Raw genomic sequence first — 22,490 nt, forward strand, 5'->3', positions numbered from 1 at the left:
GAATATATTACAAATAAAACACTAATATTTCCCTTAATGCAGAAGAGTCTCTGGATTAAATATTTGGTTAGCTTCCAGTATGGGAATTTCTTCTTCCTCTTCTAATTGTAACTTCCTTCTTTGACTCTGCCTTTCAGATGTTTTTTTGTTTGTTTGTTTTTGTTTTTTGTTTTTTTAATTCTGCACCTGGGATGTCTTTCATGGTTATTATTATTTAGCTGTTTAATGAAGTCTCAAAGGAGTTTTATTCTGGAGCCATCAAGTTACTCTCCTTTCAGATCTATTTGCTTTGACTGCAATAGAGACTGTCTTTGTGCAGAAAGAGTTAATTTACAAAAGCAATGGGAGCTAATTCACTGGGGGGAGGGGGGGGGAAGTAAAGCAGTGGAGAGGCAACCCCAGCCCAGGCCACTGGTGTGGGAGTTAAAGCCTCCTCCTTAGCTGCACACAACCCCAGGATGCTCAGCCAGTCCACAGCAGAGGCCAAAGGCTCGGCTTCTCTCCCATAGGTCGCTGTGGGTATGTGGCAATTAGAAGGTGTGGCGTGTTTCGGTTTTTAATGTCTGTATATGTCTTCATTTACACAGCACACATAAACAAAAGGGCAAAAAAGCATCCATGCATTGACTCCTGACATAAGTTTGCTTGGATTTTATTCAGAATGACACTAACGTATACCTTTCCAATGATGCAGTTAAAATGCCTTCAAATGAATGAGGCATTTAAACAATTGAGATGCGCATCTAAGTATAAGCTAAGTATAATATCTGCTTCCTAGAAATGAGGCGTCTTAGATACCTGTTCTTAATTCCTAAGTGAAACACAGTGTTTTATCCTCCTGTCTCTTCCCCAGAAGCAAGCGTGCCAGCTAATTTTTCGAGTAATAATTCAACATCAGTATTAAGAAAAGTGATGGCCTAGTGATATACAAAAATGACTTTCAAAAAGAACAGGAAATAATCCTAGCTGTTAATTTTAAATATTTGCTATCGTCTTAAAGTCGTTTACTGTCAAATGCTTTCATCTTAGAAGTCTAGGTAGTCTCATAGGGGGCAATTTCAAGGGCATATGGGATTAAATGGAAGAGGCTGGTGTGATGGACAAGGGTACAAGCTGACGGATGGGGAAACCATGGATCAGGTCAGAGTGAAGCCACAGAGAGCAAACAAAGGGAAGCCTGCGGTCAGGATAACACACAGGTGGTTCCTGAAGTCTGACCCTTAACCCCTGGGCGCTAGGTGAAAGTTGCCTGGACCTCTCTTTTGAGGGAGAACTTTCTAGATTTTGTTGACCAATTTCTTTCAATGTCTTTGTAGAAAATAATTTCTATGATTTGTTTCATGTTCGAATCCAGTTTGGAAAGTGAATAATGGACTTGTCAGAAGCCCTCGTTAGGAGCGGCCTGATTTTTGTTGTTGTTTTGTCTTTGTTTTTGTCTTGTTTGCTCGTTTTAGAGGCTTCGATCTGTAGCCCTTGTACCGAACCCTCCAGTCGTTCATCTTCCAGAACGTCAAGTGTGGGATTGGCTTGTGTGTCGATTTGGCTTCATTGGAGATACATTTTGAACGCCTCCTGTTTGATTTTGTGCTTTGAGCACAGTTTTGGGGACCTAGAGATTTGGAGAGGTCTTTGCCATGTGGTCTCAGTAAGGTGATAGATTTTTCAGATCCTGGGAGGTGGCAGGAAAGGGAAGAATTGGATTAGAGGCATGAGCTAGGAATTAAGCGCTTGGCCTAACTCATCCATGCAAACTCCGCCATGGATTTCCATAGATCATTTTGACAAAGGCCTGTGTGTGTCCTTGAATCCTCACCTGCACGAAGGAAGTTGCTTGTTCTCTCAAAAGTAGTAAGATATCACTGGATACGTGGCGGTTTTCAGAAGAGACCTCAGGCTTGAGGCGTGTGTGTGTGCGCATGGGGGTCTCCATCTTCCTTGAAAAGAGAACTGAACAGAAAGGCACCCACAGAGGGATGCTAAAAACATCTGGATACAGACTTTCAGCTGAAAGTTGGAGGTTTTAGAGAGGACTAGCACGGGAAATGCAGTAAAACAAAGCCCGGTGTATAAACTAAGAGGATAGACATGTCCAGGCGACAAGGGCTGGGAAATATCAATAAAGGCGCCTCAAAAATGGAGCTATTCCAAGTGAGGGATTAAAAACCTCGATTTTAGATTTCACATTCAGGATCCTGGCATCCAGATCGGTTTGTGCCCCCGCTGCCTAAGCAAAGACTTTGCCAGCCCGTCGCCTCCACTTGAGGAAGCTTGCTTTCTCTGCCATCCCTGGTGCCGGTCTCCCCATCAGCGCGCGGCCACGCGGCTCGCGTGCTGGTTCTTGGTCCCGTGGGAGCGACTGCTGCGGGCGGCCGGGTGGGCGGGGCGCCACGTCTCCGGCGAGCAGAGGGTTAAGCGGCAGGGGCGGTGCGGGGAGGCGGGTGGGGGAGGCCAGGCTCTGGGGCTGGGAGCGGCGCGGCCGCAGCCAGCAGCGGGTTAAGCACCGCCCGCGCCGAGAGAGCTAAGCCCCGCCGCGGCTCCGAGCTCGCATTCGGATCCGCTAGAGCAGGAAGATGGCGACGGACGGCGCGAGCTGCGAGCCCGACTTGTCCCGCGCCCCGGACGACTCGGAGGGGGCCACGGCGGAGGCGGCGGTAACCGAGTTCCCCAGGGCGCCGGGAACGGGGTAGACGCGGGCTGGGGGTGGTGCCAGGGTCCCCGCTGGACACTCCCAGTGGGGTGCCCGTCCTTCCCTAGGATGCCTTATTCTTCTCCGTGGTGCTCCTTACTTCCTCGGGTTCCTTTTCCTTCTCCGGGGTATCCCTTCCCATGGGGTTTCCCTTCCTTCTCCGGGTACCTACTTCCTCGTGTGTCTCTTCCACTGGATGCCCCTTCCTTCCGCGGGGTATGCCTTTCGGGTATCCCTTCCCCGGGGTGTCCCCAAGGCCAGAAGCGGGTTCCAATGGGGTGATGCCACCCCCACCCCTGGGTGATAGGGGCCCGTCGGGAGCGCCCCTCACGCATACTTGGCGACCCCTTTGCGCACTCTCGGGGTGCTTATAGAAGATCTCAACCCCCCATTGTTCACCTCTAAGGGTCGCGGAGCGAACGCGAGGCTCCGGTTGCCTGACACCTCTTGGAGGACCTGGGGAAGCCGATAAGGGAGGCGAACCATCGCCAGGCAGATGTGGAGGGGGGCGGTATGCTCTTTTGTGTGTGTGGGTTTGCGTGTCTTGGGGAGACAGTAGGAGAGGCCCCACGAGCGCCAGCACTTTGGATCCTGGCAGTTTGCTGCTTGGTCCGTAGTCTGTAGGGACGTTCTCCTCAAGCCAAAGCCAGATTGAGCTAGGTTTTCTGAACCTGGGGTCAACACATTGTTCCCTTTCTCTGAGGTCCTGACTTGCTTAGGCGCGTACCTGCTACCTTCTTTGCTTCTCTGAATGTCTGCACACGCAGACACTCCCTCCTTGCTCTATGGGGGTCTCGAGCCACAAAGCCAGATTGGAAAGCATTCGAAGGTCTGGAAGCAGCTTTTGCAAGATTTGCAAAGATCTGCTAAGAAAGGCAGGTCTTGGGGCGCCTCCGGCTCTTGGCCAAATCCCGCAGCTCTTTCGGAGGATTCCTAGTGGGACCGAACAGATTGAGCTGAGCCTTGCAAGGATACCCACTCCGTGTCTCCCACCTCCAGACCCGTGTCCGGGTCTGGGCAGCAGAGGGCAGGACCAGGTGTAAACAACCTGAGCTGTTTAATTTCCTCCCACCTCCGGAGGTAGGGCTTAGAAAGAGACAGAAGAGATGTGGAGGAAGGTAGAAGGGGGAATGAAAGCTGCGAAAGCAGAACCGGAGGGGGCGGGGAGGGGGGGGGGCGCTCCTAATGCCCATCTGCGAAAGTGGAAGATTTCTGGGCTAAAGCTTTTGGGGGAAATTGAGTTTTCCATTCTTTGCTAATAAGAACTTTTAAAACATTTCAAATGAAACCTTTCCATTTGTGAATTACTTTCGTTCTGTGAAGGACAACGGGGAAAGTGACTATCAAAACTAGGCCCTCTGGGAACTTGAAATTATTGAATGTTTGATTCTCCAAGAGGAGGAGGGGGGAAGAGGAGGTGTGGGAGAACGCGCTTCTTCCCTCCCAGGAATGTGGGTAGTTTAATCTACTTAGAATACACTGCTTTGTGCCCACACGAGATTTCAACCACTAAACAAACCAACTGAAGCATGCGATTTTATAACGTGTGATATACAAAATTGTAAACAAAATTGCGTTGTCAGGAATGCTTCTGTGCCAACAAGGTCAGTGTTCTGTCAACTGTTTAAAAATGCCAGGAGCCTGATTCAGATGCTGATAAGTTAGCCGCTTGATTGTTTTATTCTTCTTAACGGAAAAGGCAAAAAACCTCCAGAAAAAATCTCCTTATTATTCCCATGGCATCCTGTAGGCGTCCAACCTGCAGTAACAGGACTTAAGGTTTTTAAAGTAGCTACTTTTAAGTAAAAATTATGTTACTTTTTATTCAGTAAAACCGAACTTTTTATTATTATTATTATTATTATTATTATTATTATTATTATTATTTTACAAGTAGTTTGGACTTGAAAAGGGGACTCTTACATTAGCTACTTGAGTAAACTGATCTTTATTTATTTTGAAGCAGGGTCACGTGTAGCTAAAACTTACCGTATATGCCTTCTAAAGTGTTGATTTAGGCCTTAACCACCACCCCACCTGGCTTTAGCGTGTTTGTTGTTGTTGTTGTTGTTGTTGTTGTTGTTGTTGTTTTAATTAAATAAAAGCCAGTTGGAGAAATTCTGTTTGTTATACTTGTTTTTTATCTAATGGTTAAAAATTAATGCTATATTTTGCACTATACCAACAAAGAATCTAATATAGAAAATTTTAATGAGCAATTCTTTTTGCCCTGTAGAGATTTATTTAATTTCAAATTGGTTTATATCTTGTAGGGTTTTATATACACATTTGGTAGGATCAAGCTAGTGAAACCCCAGAGCAAGCAGTTGACTATTTTTGAGAGTGTATGTTTTCAGAGGTTTTTTTCTTTTATTCTTCTTTGTTTTTTCCCCCCTATTTAGATTGTTGCTTAGGAACCACGTTAATTTATAGTTTGCAGTTTAATATAATTTCCAGTGGAGTGCTTTAAATTTAGTTTGTTATCCTTGTCCTTCTCTGTGTAAATCCTGAAAGCACGTGGAGTGTGAAGCTGGCTAACAGCTACATTATTCAATAGGATTGTATTAATAGTCTACGCTGTGATCCATGCCCAGAGCCTGGGTTATTTTCAGTACCTTAGCCAAATGGGATGACTTTTATAGGCCATATTGCTATTTCTGCTCAGAATATAACTCTGAATGGCTGGCAGTATGGAAAACAGAAATCTGCTTTTTATTGTCACTGTGGTATTTGGGACTGAGAAGAAAATGGAGATCCATTTAGAGCTGTATTTGGGGGGGGGGCATCCAGCATTCCTCTCGGTTTAAATATTACAAACACATCAGTGTTAAATTTAATGGCCAGCACCTTAAAAATGTTGTTTTCTAGGTTACAGTATTGAATGCAACTGCAATAAAAGGAATCTTCTTAGCTAGTTTTGGTCTTTATTTTTGAGAAAAATGAAATTGTCATTATATAGTTGCTGGGGAATATTGAAAGGTTGATAGCACGGTTTTAAAGGGAAGTAACATGAAGAGAACACGCATAGGTTGTGAAGGTGGAAACATCCTGGGCAGCAGCATCTTCACTGCCTCTAATCCCTTAAAGTGCTACTGTAGTGGACTGCGGGTACACTGAGGAGTCAGATTGCTACAGGCGCAAACAGTGTCAACAGTCACAGAGAGCTTCTTAACGGAAGGATCTCAAACTGTTTATGGAAAGCACTGGAAATAGTCCATGGTAGAGGACATTTGTGCTGGGCCCTCAGAGGGAGGATGTAAACAGAGATGGCAGAAAGTGGGGTGCACCCATGCCATTTCTCAAGTTTCCCTCACAGATGTCCCATGTCAAAGGCTTGCAAAGTTGAGTAGAGAGATGTCGCCGTCTCAGCTGTAGGTCTAAGGAAATAGCTTAGGTTTTGGGAAATTTCAAAGATCAGAATGGACATATTGTTTTACATATTACTCTGTCGCTTTTTTAAACAACAGCTTGCATATTTCTGTTTGCACCTGTTCTGTTTATTTTTATTGCTATTGCTGCTATTAAGTTTCTCATAGGAGCAATTTTGTGTTAAAACCATTTGCCCCATTTGTGGTTGAATCCATACCAGTGCTACATCGCCAGTTGGTTCTGTTGTCATGTGTTCCCCATAAGTTTATACACTGAGAAGACATTTTACGGCATTAGTGCTTTATCAGCAACAACAGAGAGCTGCTGTTGGTCATGGGACCATCCAGGCTATGGCTTGGAGAGAGTGGCGGCCTTCAAGGAGAGTTGTATGAGTTCATTTGTTAAATAACATTCCTTAGAATCTGATGAATACTTGATGTTGATCAGCTAATTGGCAAATATACCCTGTGTTACAAGATTATAATACAGATGTTGGTCAGTGGTTTATTACAGTTAACATTGCAGATGTTTCAGGCCCCAAATCAACAGACTGGCTGACGTTCTTTCAACTTTTGTTTTTCTTGGGTGGGATCAGACAATTGCTCTGTCACTGTACTACATCTTCCTGCCTTTGCATTTCAGTTTTTAAACATTTCTTACTTACTGTATGGTGGAGGGGTGGTACACGTGCCACAGCTCATGTGTAGATGTCAACGGACAGCTCTGTGGAGTTGATTCTTTCCTTCCATCTCTGAAGTCTGGGAGTCAGACTCATGTCACGAGGCTGGTAAGATGAGTGCTCAGCCACCACACCAGCCCTTTTCTCATTTCCACATTTCCATCTTCTCAACTGCTTTTCTCAATGACTTATCAAATGCTTTCCAGGTTTCTGCTTTCAAAATTTGATTTTCAACACTGTCAGTTTTCTTTTCTGGTTCTTTCATCACCATGATGACTGAAGCTGAAGCTGGAATGGTCTTAAGATGTTGACCATGCTACTCTCTTCCTGAGTTTTCCCAACCTTAAAGCCAAAGCCCAGTCACTCATTAGGGTGTGAAGGAATCGATGGTTCATAGGGTGAGAGAAAAAGTACAAAAGGTGTGAGCACAGGAAAAGACTGGGCATAAAGGAAGAGATTTGGCAAGGCTTTGGAACAGTAGACAGGTACATAGAATGTGAGACTAGAATCCAGCTTCGAATGTGCCTACTGCGGTGGCATCATTTCTCTGCCCAGGCCTCATAGGTCCTGCCACCTCAGCTCATTTGAAAAGAGGCTGTGTTTGAAGACACCTGACTGGCTTTCTCTCTACTGATGGCCTGTTTGCAAGACCTATATAATATTTTAAAAGGCCTTGGCTTGGCTTGGAGTGATACTGTAGTCAGTGAAGACCTGGAAACTCACTTAAGAATGCCCAGCATGGTGATACACATTTAACCCAGGGAGGCAGAGACAAAGGGGTATTTGGTGCTCGGCCAGCCATGACCAGCCAGGCTCATCTACTTGGTGAGATTCAGACTAGTGCTAGAACCTGTCTCTACAAACAAGGTGCCATCATCACCCAAAAAGTGACTCCCAAGGTTGGCCTTTGGTTTGCACCCACAGGTGCCTACATTTATATTTCCTCTCTGTCCACCTCTCTTTCTATCTTCCTGTTCAGGAGTTACTGAGAATGATGGCTGTGAAAGCATTAATAGTGAAGGACTGTTATGATTTTAGTTGTAGCTGTTTTAAATGTCTTATACAAAGACTACCCCTGCTATATGTGGCATGCTGTGGTCCATGTAGGAATGGTGATTTGAGTGCAAAGCTGTTCGTGTTTAGTAGGCTGAGGATCTATTTGAAGGCTATTGTGGGTGCAGAATTGGTTGAGTGGGTACTTGGTTGTAAGTGACTTTTGTTTTGGCATCTCTGTATGTCACCAAAGAGGCAGCAAGATGACACCAAAGACCCGACTTTTTCTTCAAAAGGGCTTCTCGTAGCTACAAGGCTACCATTTTTGCCTTCTCTGCCCCGGTTTATCTGAAAATGATCACGTTGGCATTTGCCACCTGCAGATAATCAAGACCCATTCTATGGCATGTTAACAAACTCCTTTGTGGTGCTTGTTAGAGGTGGAAGGCTTTTCACCAAGGGGCTGATTCAAGTCTCCCATTAGGCTGCATAGAAATCTGAGTTCTCATGGAATTATACGTGCTTTTTGTCTTTGTTTTGTTTGCTTGTTTCCTGAAATAGGGGTTCTTTCTTTTCCCTGAAGAGGAAATGGAAGAAGAGGAAATCTAACAGGAAGGAAAGGCTGAATTTAATCCCAGTGCCAGAGCCACTTTTCTGTTTTCCCTCCAGCTTTCTCCTGGTTAAAATTAGCTACGGCCATTAACAGGTTTCCTTCCTGGCATTGTTTCCTTATTCCTATTACCTCCTCCCAATCCTAAGTCACTTGTCTTGTGTGAAAGTATTCAGGCAGGGTTGCCTGCCTTGAGGTTCCTGGTGGGCCCTGTGTTCTCATCAAGTCTTAAGGTCTTCCTTAGTTCCTTCCCTAGTGAGCGTTACTCCCAGTGACTGGCTGAAGGTGTCTCTACTCAGTAGAAGCCCCTAGAGTAGAGTGTCATATTGTGTCTTATTTGGCTCCTGGAGCCACTGCAATGTTGCACCTAATGCCGTAACATGCTTTCTCTTTGATACTGAGTCAAGGGAGGCATGCTAGATAAAAGCACGCAAAGATGTACTATTCTTGCTGTCTTGACAGCTAGTATGGGTGGGGAGATAGAGTTTTCTAAAGATGAGTTTAATGCTTTGGGGAAATGTACAAGGCAGGCCATATTGACTGCCACATGAGAAGTATAAGAGACTGTTAAGATTGAGGAGTGGAAAGATGTCTGGGGCCTACCAGAGCATACAAACATGAAAGTGGCTCTGTTTGCTGAAGAAAGATGGCAGCCAAATGAGGAGATGAGCAAAGAGGGCTGGTGAAAGCAAAAGCAGGGGTGAAAGAGTCTCCCCTCACTTATTCTCCCCTCCCCTCCCCTCCCCTCCCCTGTGATACACTTGCAACATCCCAAACCTCTCCCCTGTTTTCTGGTCTTTCTGTTGTTCTGACAGGACTTACCATAGCCCAGGCCAAGTTGGCTTCAAACTTTTAGCAATCTGGCTTCAGCATCCCAAGTGTGTAGATCAAGGAAGGAGCCAGCACACCTGGATAGAGTTTTAAAAATAGACTGAAGTCCTAAGGGCCGTATACTTTCTTTCTTTGAGAAAGAACTCTTATAAATGGCTAAATCCACACCCTAAATAATTAGAGTTGCACTTAATTTTTATTCATGTTGATACAGCACTCAAATATTTTGAGGTTTCAATATATTTCATCGATTTTCCTTCTGTTTAACCCCTATTTGTTCTCAAAGAAAATCTTTCATGCTTACAGAGATATGAATGCAACTAGTTATTAGCATAAAGTATTAAACTAGAAAAAGATACATTTCCTTAACTTTGGAGCAAAAAGACAAAATCAATTTTCCTCAAGAACTCCTCAAAAGCTTTTAGTCTCAAGGAAACAACAACAACAACAAAAACAAAACAAACAAACAAAAAAACCCAATAATTTCCTCAATCCAGTAATCCAGTTCTCCCTATGGCACATGGAATCAGGGCTCTTGAGGGCTGGAGGAGATTTTGGAGAACACTTAGTCTAGTACCCCCAGTTTAGAAATGACTACTCCAGCACTCTCCTCTGCTTAATGAGAAACCGGAAGGCTGAGCAGATAGAGTGACTTGCCACTCTTTGGTGACTGTTCTCCTGGCCTTCCTCCACCCGTATCTCCATCTCTCGCCTTTCCTTCAAGTCCTCTTTCCCAGATATCTTCCTGCTTATGTTCACAAAGGCATTGGTCACATGCTTCTAACTGGGAAAGGAGCACTTGGTGTTGAAAGGAAGAGCCAAACAAAATGGCAGTGTGCTTTATTACATACGTTTTCATTAAGCATCACTAATATGACCGATGTGTTTGGGCAAATGTTTGAGGGGACACTTCTGCCTCTGTAGCTCAGAATATCCCTTGCAGGCCTTTTGGCGACTGTTATGGGTAAGGTCAGCTGTCAACTTGACACAAATCCAGTCCCCTGGGAAGGGGAACTTCAGTTGAGGAATTGGCCTATGGCCATATCTATGAGGCATTTTCTTAATTGATAAATTGATGCAGAAGGATACACCCCATTATGGGAGGTACAATCTATAGACTGGGGCAGGTAGACTGTATAAGAAAAGTAGTTAACTGTGACTCTGAGAACAAGCCAGCAAGCAGCTTTCTTCCATGATAAATATATACAGTAAATTAATAGGCATGACTTGTTATATCCCAAGGCAGATGCTGTCTCTGTTTGACCAGACTCTGGCAAATTTTTATACAGTAGGTGTTGAGAAAAGTAGGTTTCCTGGATATATGGGGCTTTTTTGACAAATAAACTCAGTCTGGCAGACTGGTTACATCTTCTTGTTGGTTTTATTATTACTTTTATTTCCTTTGTATCACTGAAATAATGTAATCTGGATTGGTTGTTGGTTTGTTTTGTGTTTTTCTTTTAAATTGGGAAAATTGGGGTTAGTAATAAAGCATAGTCTGAACATGGTTCTCTTGGTATTTGGGACAGGGGCAGTCTTGTTTTCATAGATGCTCTGAAGATCTTAATGTCATTATGTGAATAGCAGTATGTTCTGACATCTGTCTTCTTTGGGAATTAGATTATCATGGCAGTTTTAAAATGAACATCATAAGATGTAGGATAGCTCATTTTAGTCTTGAACCAGGATGCATTAATGATTTGTTCATATCTAAGTTTTTGTGCTGTAGGTATATGAGTTAAAGCCACTTCAGAGGGACTTGTTTCCCTCCCCTCCTTGCCCCCCCCCAGGGCTAATGGGTCATGTTTGTAATCTTAGTGACTCAGAAGAGTGAGGTAGGAGCATTAGTGTGAGCATGGGATACAGAGTGAGTTCAAGGCCAATCTGACCAACTCAGTGAGACATTGTTTTAAAGTGGAAAGTTAAAGGAGAATTTTAGGTACAGCTCAGTGGTAAAGCACGGCCTCAGAATACATATAGCCTTCTTTAAAAAGAGGCTCTTATCATGTGTGTGTGTGTGTGTGTGTGTGTGTGTGTGTGTGTGTGTGTGTGTGTGTTCATGCATTAATCAACATGTAGAGTAACAAAGTTTTCTTGTGACATTTTGTACATGGTGCACGCTTAGTTTTATTAGCCCACATTCATCCCTCCTACCCTTCTGTCCCTAGTACTGGCTTCTGAGTTTGCTCATCCTTATTTTTTTAGTAAGAAGCTCCAGAGTACTTTTAATTTACTTATCAAATAGCCAGAGTCTTTAGAGCTCCACCATTTTTTCAGGTACTTTCTTTCCCCATTTCACTAAAATAATTGAGAAAGCATTGGATACTAGAAAATAGCAATCTGAAAATAGTACTGGAATTTTACTGTTGAATCTGAGCATTTAGTAATGTTTTACTGAGGAAGCAGGGGTAGAGCTGGATGTAGTTGGGGAGAAACAGGCAGATGCATTGTATGTTCAAAATAATATATCATTTAATGTTGGTGGAAGAAGACAGATATTTCTTTAACATTCTGTATGATACATTTGTGGATCAGCAAGAACACTTGTAGTAGCATCTTCTGCCTTTAATGGATTTCCTTTTTATTGACATGATATATAAAAAAATAGAAGAGTTGGTTGCAGGTCACGTGCCTTGATGCTGACGATGGAAGCAGGGCAAGCTCTCCTGATCTTAACATGAATCAGAATCTTGGCACTGTCTTTTACAATTTATTAGTCCTTAAAGTAGAGTGCTTTGCGCATGAAGCTTCGAAGAAACTAGAACAATAAAACACACAATTAATTAAAAATCTTTAGAAGAAGAAGCAGCAGCATTAATAAAACATCATTCCGTAAAGCACACAGGAATTGCAGTTTCAGTGGGGAAAAGCCAGGGTAAACGTCTGTCTTTCATCATAGTCAGTAAGCTGAGTTTATTCAATTTGGTTTGGTGAATTTAAAAAAAAAATAGACTTAGGCAATACCCTGCTCTTCTCTACACAAAACATCTGGGTTATTAATAGCAGTTGCTCATCTATACCCTGTGCTTAATTTTATACATATATTCTTGTGCAGTCCTCAGAGGAAATGTAGAGAGTGGGTGTTAGGATTGCCGAGAAAACAGATTATTCAATGAAATGCTTCTCAAAGTGGACTCCATCCTTCAATGTCATCAGGGACTTGTTAGGCAAATGTGTACCCACCCCCACCTGCACTGAATCAATTAGGAGTAGAGCCTGGCTGTGTTTTAAGAACAGGTCTCCAGTGTTCCACCCACATGCTGGCATTTAAGAACCTCTGGACCATACGATCATCTGTTTGTGGGAACAGAATTTCAGACGGTGTATTGGACTGTCCCACTTACTGGGAATATCTCTACAATGGCCTGCTGGACAGTGGTTTTCCAGTGCTGCGAAGCCTTGGGTCTGCTGTAGGTTTACTTCTCTCTCTCCATCCTTAGGCTCTGCCTTGCCAATAACTGCTGTTTCATGTATATGTAAAAAGAAAGCCACATAACTAGGAGGAACACTCTTGCTTTGGGGAGCTGTCTAGGTCTGGTCTCTTTCCACTGTGAATCATGGTTCTCTTTCCTAAAGGCTTCTTGGGAATGAGAATGTTTCTGGTCGTGTGTTGTGACAGTCTCTGAAGTCAGGGCCTTTGCTGTGCTGCCTTTTGTGTATTCATAGAAATAGTCTGGTGTTAGAGCCTTAAATGCCGCACCATTTCTCACTGGCTGATTGACAGAACGCACCCATTTCATGTGGTGTTCACACTGCCCATTCTGGAACTTTGTTTCTACGTATCATGTACACGGATAAGCCAGGCACAGGTGCAGCTGATGCATTCCTGTTCACTAGTTACTACTTGTGTGTCCTAGCTATGTTTTCGGACTCCTGGGTTGTAGTTTCTTCAAGTAAAAATGGAGGTGATGGCATCCCATGGGTTAAACTTAGTTCTTTGAAAATACCTTGGAAAACACTGAGCGCTGCACAAACCTGCAGCCAAATGCTAGAATGCCATGAAGACCAACTGAGCTTTCGTGCCATGAGACATTTGGTGATGAACTAGGTTGTCATCATCCACTAGGGAGTGAATGGGTTTATCCAGTGTGTGTGTGTGTGTGTGTGTGTACGTGTGTGAAGATTTGACAATATGACAAAGAATGTGTTCCTTAGAAAGGGGCAATTGTTATTCGTCTCTGTGGATTGTAAATCTGAGAATGCCCAGACGTCTGACTTGAAGAGAAGGCAGTGTTCTGTAGTGCTTAGTAATATTTTCAGGTTTTCCAATGGTGGCTGAATGGGAGGTGAACTTTTCCTCATGGCCCAAGTAACACATCTGCAGGCCAGATTTGGGTAGACAGCCAGCTGGTGGCCTCTGCTGTAGAGTGTTCTGTAAACAAGACCTGTTATTATTGGATGCCCTGGAATTTATAATAACTTCCCAGGAGCCACGATGTCAGGGACCCTCCAAGGAATACATCTGTGTTTTCTTGTTATACGCTACACTAGCTCCCCCCCATCCCAAAGCCAGGCCTGTTTTGATACAGTCTCCAGGGACTTTTCAATTTGTGCCACATAATTTGGAGAAATTCCAAGTCCAGATGTTTAGGCAGTCAGACAACAACATCTCTTTTTGAGGGGAGAGTTGCAGAAATGGCAGTACAAGGTTTTCTGTAGATCACACATCAGTCTTGCATTAAGCCACTGGATAGAAACGGTCCTTAGGTTGCCTATGTCTTTCCTTATTGCTCTCTTTTGTATGTACATTTTAGGTGTGAGCGTGTGAATATACATGAGTATATATGCATGTGGAGACCAAAGGACAATCTTGGGTATCATTCTCTAGGCACTAACCCCACCTCCCTTAGAAAAGACATAGCCTCTCATTGGCCTAAAGTTTGTCAAGGCTAAACCAGCTAGCCAGAAACCTCCAAGGAACTGTCATCTTCCACTTCCTAGTACTTGAGATGGATATCCCAAAGCTGCCATGCGTGGCTTCCGGATATCCATCGTTTTCAGGGACTATTTTGTATTGACAACATTTTTCAATTTGCATTACAGAAAAAAGAATTTGATGTGGACACCCTCAGCAAGTCAGAGCTCCGGATGCTCCTCAGTGTGATGGAAGGGGAACTGGAAGCCAGAGACCTTGTCATTGAGGCCCTAAGGGTAAGAACATTCTGGGAGTGTATCCTTGACATTTCTTAGAGGGCCAAGGGCAGAGGTACTTTCCCTCTTAATTTTTGAATCTGTTGTATTTAAGGTGTTACACCAGGCTAATATATAGTCCTCACTCAAAACACAAACCTTAACAAGACAGACAAAGCAAAGTCATGTGGGTGTTGAGATGATAAAAAGCTAAGAATAAACCATTGAAAATGGGAGACTTGAGAAGTCCATTGTTTTAATCAGAAATCCTTAGATGCATCACATACTTGTAGGACCTAAGACATACAATTTTAGAAAATTAGTATTTTTGTGTCTTGTATGTGTATGATAGCTATGGGAGAAAATTAAAAGAGTCATTTATAAAAATATTACGGATAATATACCTTTTTACTTCCTATGTAAGTAATGAATGATGTTTTTCATTTTAAAAAACTCATAGCTAAAACGAAGATGTACATTCCTTCAAATTATTTTTATCAGAGTTTTCAATAACTTAAAAGTACTTATATAATAGCTTACAAAAGCTTATAAAAGCTTACAAATGCCTCGATTACATTTTTTTGAAACAATGTTAAACTTTCTTGATACAGTTTTCTGATTGGAAATTCCCTATCTTGCCCTGTTTGCCCTGTGTCAATCAACTGTATTTGAGATTCAGGAACTGTTTCCTTTCCCACTCGGGACCAAGTCTTACCCCTGTACAGTTGGGTACACCCCGGCACAGAGGTCTAAGGTTTAGTTTTGTGCTCCCCCCTTTTATGTTCATTTGTATGTAACCAGATATATTTTGGCTCTCAGTTATTTGGCAATGAGGGTTGCAATTATTAAATATGAAGCATGGGCTTATCTTATTTCACTAAAGATTGTTCCCTTAAACTTTGTCCTGCGGGCCTTATTTTAACATGTAAGAATGTGTAAAATGTCAGCTGACTGTTGCCTTTGACAAGAGCTTTCATGGTAAAGAAGGGAGGTAGGAATGGAGGAATGTCACATGGGGTGTACAAGGGTGAGTGCAGCTGCGGAGGGGTGTACTAGGCTCTGCAGGGGTGCATGTAGCAGTGTAGAGGTGTACCCAGCTGTACGTGGGTGAGAACTTAGTCCTGAGTGGGAGTGGAAATATCCCTGAATTTCAAATACTAGAAATTGTAAAGTACGTGTGCCGTCTACCATCAGTTCCGTGACCAAGGTCAATCTGTTCATACAATGGGGATTCACTTGTCTCATCTGCGAGCCAGCGCTGAGGTGGGATACAGCCTTTTGAATAAGGACCTTTACTCATTTGCAGTTTGGGGTGTGTGTGTGTGTGTGTGTGTGTGTGTGTGTGTGTGTGTGTGTGTGTTGTCTGTTCTGTTCCACATTGAGACTGTAGCATTAACATGTGTGACACTGCTACAGAATGCAGTCACCTCTTGAGCCAAACAGAAACGCAGGACCTCAGTTTGTCTTTAGGGTTTTTTGTTTTGGGGGTTTTTTTCTATTCTGTGTTAACATGTAACACGCACTAGCCTTGTGCAACCTCCCATTGCTTATACAAACCTGAAAGCACTTAGCAGAGTCTTGTTTTCTGTTTTAGAAAGCACATGTATCTCTATTGTAGTATTGCTAACTGGAAGAGTCCAGGTAAAGGTTCCCCAGCTATCAAGTGATTGTTTTCCATAGAGCCAGAGTTTGAATTACAAGCAACTTAGGTGGCACAGTCAGTGATTTAAACCCTGATCACATCCCATTTCTCAGGCTCATAGAACATATCTGTTGTGCTTTGCTCGCTCGCCACGGGTATTGTGGATAATTGGGTGTTTAAGTGGGATATATTTAAGTAAAAAAAAAATTCTTTTTAAAGTAAAATTCGCAATTCATTATGACATACATTTCCTGTTCTCTAATAGAAAAGTAACTTATTGTAAGCAAGGGATATTTTGGAGGAGGTGGGGGAGGGTAAACTGTAATCAGAACACATGAAAAATCTTTTCAATAAAATGAAAATAGAAAAAATACGAGTTTCCATTTATGTACATGCTCACTGGAAGATACGATGAACTTGCTGGCTGACTGCACCTATTCATAGCACTGCTGTAAAACCACAGTCGCAGGGGAACCCTGGTCCACGCCTGCCCTAGTGCTGACTCGTACAGTGAGGGGTGGTGAATGACTTCCGATAGAGTGCCCCAAACAAAAGCGTATGTGTAGCCAGGCCTGGTGGTGCATGCCTGTGATGGGTCTTGGCACCGGAGAGGCAGAGGCAATGAAATCAGCCTCAGTTCAAAGCAGGTGCAGTCTTCAAAGTAAGACCTCATGTCAGAGAAAACAAAACCGAAAGGAAGAAACAATTACAGATACAGACAGATAGATAGATAGATAGGTAGATAGATAGATAGATAGATAGATAAAGACAGGCACACAGACCGAGAGAGGGGGAGAGGAGTGTACATTTACATGGGAATTGAATCTCAAGAAAATTCAGTTTCTTAAAGGTAATTTAAATAAGATGTTTATTGATAAAAAGGAACCCCTCTCTTGTCTCAAAAGAGTCACACTGAAAGTTCTAATGAGAGGCATTTAAAACTTTGGGGAGGACTTGAAAAAAAAAATTCCTGGAGGCAGGCAGATCTCTTGAGTTCAAGGCCAGCCTGGTCTCTAGAGTGTGTTCCACTGCAGCCAGGCCTACAAAGAAAAACCCTGTCTCAAAAAACCAAAACTGAAAATGTAAAAAGAAAAAAACAAAATCATGAATGTGTGTTAGCCTTGCCTCCCTGTCCTTTAGGAGCCAATTAATGAGAAATCAGGAATGTTCTGTCCTGCTTCAACATAGCCCATGGGGAAGATCTAGCCGAGACCAGTTCCTTATGTTTAAAGATTGAAATCAAATAAACCGAAGAGAAGCCCTAGGTGATCTGGCCAAGACCACACATGGGCTTACCCAGGAGCCTGCTGCTGTGTCACACAGACCTCTGTGGAATTCAGTGTGAGATCTTCCTAAGAGCTTTTTTAACAGAGTGGTGTTTATGATTTATTTAAATATTTAGACGATCTGGTCTGAAGAGTAATGGAATTTTCACATACCTGTGGTACCTGGAACCAACTCAAGTGCCGGGATTTACCATTGTACTCATCAAATATTGACTTGGGTCTAAATGTGTCTTTAAGTTGCCTTTTCCTTAACTGTGCGACAATATGTCACTTACTGTCTGCCTGATCGATGCCCTAAAAAGAAATAGAGAAGGAAAGATGTGAAAATTTTAATTTTATATTAATTGATAAACTTATCTACAAATTAAGAACCAAAATCTTGTTAATCAGTAACTAGTATACCATGTATCTGCATATGAAGTTCATTTTGTTTTTTCAATTAAAAAATTTGATAGTTGAGCTTAATAATTAAAATAAGGGATAACTAATTTGTACCCTGAACTGTATTAATTAGACTTGGAAATGATTGTATTATGAAGCATCCAAACACACATACACACACACACACTCTCTCTCTCTCTCCCTCTTTTTTTTTTTTTTTTAATCCAGATAGGGTTTCTCTGTGTAGCCCTGGCTGCCCTGGACTTGCTTTGTAGCCCAGGCTGGCCTCGAACTCACAGAGATCCACCTGCCTCTGCCTCCCTAAGTGCTGGGAATACAAGCCTGTGCCACCATGCCAGGTACATCCAAATTCTTTAGAATTTAAAAATGTGTTTTGGACCAAGCTGTTTCACTTTCTAAATCACATGATCCTGGTGGTTTTGAGTTTCAGGTTACAAAGATTTCATCAATCATTGGATAAGTAGCAATAGACTTTTCAGAAGAGTCCATAAATATGTCTGAAGGGGGTGAGACAGATTGCAATGTCTATCTTGGCATTTTTGCTGCTTTTCTTTTTAAGACAGGAAATACTTTCAATATAAAAAGTAAATAGCTTTGTAACAGTATTCACTTAAGATTTTATACACACACACACACACACACACACACACACACACACACACACACATATATATATATATATATATATATTAGACATGGTCATGATATCTAGGCCAGGAGGATGGCTATGGACTTGTATCCTCCGGCCTCAACCTTCTGCATGCTAAGATTGCAAGCATTTACCACCATGCCCATTTCTAAGAACATACACTTTTGCTAAGAAGAAAATTGTATTGTATTTTTAAAAGAGCAGCACTGACTTCCTCATCAGTAGGTGCAAGTTTCCCGTCTGCTTCTTTTTCATCCTTTCTACATGTGATAAATGAAAACTGACTGTACTAAGGATAGAAAATCCTGCTCTTAAACTTTATAAATAGGCTAACTGTAGGAGTCAGATTTTCAGTTATTTGCATTGGAATTTTAAAAACTTGACCATTTTAGCACTTCTTTACATAGAATGCACTTCCAGCTCCGGTAACCTTGGGGACTATTTGGTGACAGAAATGCCTATACAAGGGACTGTGCAAACAGGCAGCTGTTTCAGAGGCCCAAGTTATAGTAGAAGTCCGTGTCGCTTTCTCGGAACTGAGGGATGGGAGCTCTGTGCCAGGCCTCAGCTAACTGCCAGGCTTATTTCTGTGTTACTCCCCTGCTGAGGGAGTTGGCTCCTCCGTGTGGTGGACACTTGATTGAGGGCAGCTGCACATGCCAGTATAGAGTAGGAGGAAAGGGGGGAGGGGAACTGCAGGCCGCCTTCAGCATGCTGCTTTCTTCTCCTTATGCTCAACCATTCCTTAAGTCGGACAGGGTAGCAGCTGACTGTTATCACAGTGCAGGAAGCTGAGGCAGGGGGATTGAAAGCTGGAGGCCAGCTACATAGTCAGACTCCGTCAAAGATAAACAAAAATATACCCACTGAATACCTACTAGATAGCAGGCAGAAAAACGAAGTTAAAGTGCCTGTAAATAAAGACATGCTACAGCAAATATTTAAAAAATAAAATGATATCCAGACTTTATATATTTTAAAGTTAATTCTCAGTTGCGTTATTTAAGACGGACTTTGCTTTTCTCACCGAGTGTGTTTAGAGTTTTTGTAATTTGGTCTTCATTTTATAATAAATGCAAAGCAAAAGCCTGACCTGCTCACTGGGCCCAACATGCAGGGAAATTTAAGGCTGTTAAGTGATGTTATTTTAAGTGGAAGCAGGTTTTCTCAGTCTCAGGACTGTTGATATTTGGGACTGCATTCTTCTGTAGGGAGGAGAGAGCATCCAACACCCTTCCAGGAGGTCAGCAGCATTCCTCACTGGCTGCCTTGCACCCCATGCTTGCCAACCGCATCCCCAGCACAATTGCTCCCATGGGGTCAGCACCACTCTGAAGTTGTGTTGACCACTAGAAATGTTACTTGAAAAACAATATTGGGAAAAAAAGAATGAATGCAAGTATTCTAACTGATTTGAACACATTATGGTACAGTGGTTTCCTTGTGAAACACTGACACTTCAGAGCTAAAGGTTAAATCTGAAAATACTCATTTTAATAAGTTTTATGACCCTTTTGAAAGATGCCATATAATTTCCTATTTGAAATTGTAGTATAGTTTTTTCCCCCCAGAACTTAAGTGTTTTACTTTTCAAAGTGAAATATGCTTGTGATTGTAATGCTCGGTACTGAAACCCTGATGCAGGACATATGGTGCTGGGGAGTTAGCCTGGAGCAGCTCAGAACAGGCAGGCATCCACCTTGCACTGACCAAGGTCCCTAGTACCACACAGAATATTGTGTTTTCCTCTGGTTGTAAAAGCAGCTCTTACTGAATGGCAGTGCATTGTGAGCATCCCCTGTATAGCATGTGCAGTAAGTGTTGATACAGGAATACTAATCTGGTTTCCATTGGTTCCAACTAAGTAAAACATGAACGTTTTTGTCTTTTAAAATTCCCCTAAGAGTGCTGGCAATTGACCAAAAAGTGTTGTTCATTTTAACCAATGATAGGCAGAGCTGAACTCACGAGAACATATTTTCCTTTCCTTCCCAACCCATGGAGATAAGACTTCCCCATGTCAAGAGAAAGGAGAGAAGCATTGGTTGGGCTTCATGCCATTTCTGCAGCAAATTTATTTTTCATAAAGTACAAATAGCCAGTGACTTTTAAATACTATTGTGTTATATCTAGTAAGACAAAAACAGAGACTCTGTATTTTATTTCTTTCTGAGAAATTTTATTTTCTTTAGTGAATAGTTACCATTAGTTTAAAAAATAGAATACAAAAGGAAATACCAGTCTATATGCTAGTAAATGAAGGGGATGTCATAATCACAGGCCTAAGTCCAGAGGTCACGTTCTGAAATTTCCTGCTTCTTGTGTTCCAGTAAAGAAGTGTGCCAGGGACATGTGATAATGTAATAAGAAATAGATGATTTACTAAGAAAAGAGTAGAACTCCTGAGGATAGGAGTAGGATACAAGCAGGGAAAATAAAGCCACTTAGAAAGAGTGCTGGACCACACAGCTCCTGCACAACCTTTTATAGGCCACTGAAATAACATCAACTTTCCTATTTCTATATGGAGGCCTATTCTTGCACCTGCTGGGTTTGTTGTGTGTAGCCCAGATGGACAAGGGCTTCTGGTTTCTATTGACATATGTCAATCTTGCTGTTGACCTCTCCATCTCCACTCTACTGCCACAGTGATGATGCCATAAAAGCGAGATGTTTGGGCTACCCATCTGGGCCCACTTAGCGAGCCATAGAAATAACTGAGCAGTGTGTCCTTGCTGAATGTTAATGCATTATGGAAGTATTTGTGAGCAAAGCAAGCTGCCAATGAGGCTTGTGGAACGTGATGATGTATCTCTCCAAACTGGGTGCAGCAGCACCCTGTCAGAGTTATAGGCAGGAAGGCAGATACATCCAGTCAGCATGACCTGAAAAGCACAGGATGTTCTTTCAGACATCTTCGTAACATGTTAGCCATGTTGTCTCAACACCCAAAGGCTAGGTGCAAGTTAGGGATTTGTGTAAGACTTTTTCCTTATATTTATGTTTAATTTTATATCTTGGTTAGGAAAAGATAATAAGAGTATGAACAACATTTTCAGAATCTTTGTATTTTTTTTTTCTCCAGTTGTACCATTTAGGGAAAAAATTAAGAGGTTTCTGTTTCTATCTTTCAAATTTTCTGAGTCAGACTGTAAGGAGGTTTTTGATTGTTTGTTGTTTGCTTTGAGTTGTTTGTTTGTGGTACTGGGGAGTGAACCCAGGCCCTTGCATATTATTCTAGTCTGTTTTTAGTTCCTTTAATAAGTACTAAGACCAAAAGCAACTTTGAGAGGGAAGGGTTTATTTCAGGGTAGGAACTCAAGGCAGGAACCCGAGGGCAAGAACTAAAGCTGAGGCCATGGGTGTGTATGTGCTGAATTCTGCCTTACCCCATCCCCAGTTGGTTCAGCAGGCTTTCTGATCCAATTTAGGAGCACCTTCCCATGAGTGGCACTGGCCACCATGGCTTTGTCACCCTTGCATCAATCATTAGTCAAGAAAATGCCCAATTGGCTTGTCTCCAGACCACACTGATAGGGACATTTTCTCAGGTTCCTCCCTCCCAGATGCCCCTACCTTGTGTCAAGTTGACAAAACCTAATCAGCATGCAAGATGAGCACTTTGCTACTGATTTCCTGCCCTATAGTTATGGTTTTTGAGTCAGAGTCTTGATTTGTTCGCACAATGGCTGTGAACTTGTGATTGTCCTGCCTCAGTCTCCTAAGTATCTGAGACTGTAGGCCCATATCACTGTCTGTAGAAATCATTTTTTTACTAAATAAAATGAGGATAGCAGTAACCTATATTTCAAATGGTAATTGAAAAGAATGGAGAAAGAAAATAAGAAGATATATGCATTCACTCATTCAATGGATATTTACTGTCTTTGTGATGTTCTTCACTTGTCCTGGACATCAAGAGGACAGCAGAAAAGAAGGGCCTGATCTTAGACTCCAATGGACGAGATGGGCATTTAACTGGCAAGTTCAAAATCTCCCTAGTTATACTTGAGAGTTTACTCGAGCAAAACAATGTCTTATAAAATGGGTAACCACAAAAGGTTCAGGGCTGTATGGGCTGTGAGTGAGTCTTTATAGGCAGAACAAGAAAATAATGTATAGAAATAGCCTGATTGGCTTCTGCTAGTCCTTTGTTTTATTTGAGCATGGGCTGCTCAGTTGGCCACTAGTGATTGACTGAGGCTTGATTGGT

At 42.4% G+C, this 22,490-nt stretch overlaps 1 protein-coding gene across 2 annotated transcripts in view; it reads left to right on the plus strand.

The window, feature by feature from the left end:
- Positions 1 to 2,446: 2,446 nt before the first annotated feature.
- The window catches only part of CTTNBP2 (cortactin binding protein 2), a 151,098-nt gene continuing 131,054 nt past the window's right edge, over positions 2,447 to 22,490 (plus strand). For both annotated transcript variants that reach the window (XM_084786311.1, XM_084786312.1), the window contains exons 1-2: positions 2,447 to 2,651; positions 14,212 to 14,319. In XM_084786311.1, coding sequence (XP_084642437.1) covers positions 2,571 to 2,651; positions 14,212 to 14,319 — 189 coding nt within the window. In that variant the 5' untranslated portion in view covers positions 2,447 to 2,570. The remainder of the gene's footprint in view (positions 2,652 to 14,211; positions 14,320 to 22,490) is intronic.

The sequence above is a fragment of the Acomys minous genome (genome assembly GCF_964271855.1).
Source record: "Acomys minous genome assembly, chromosome: 6".
Classification (NCBI taxonomy): Eukaryota; Metazoa; Chordata; class Mammalia; order Rodentia; family Muridae; genus Acomys; species Acomys minous.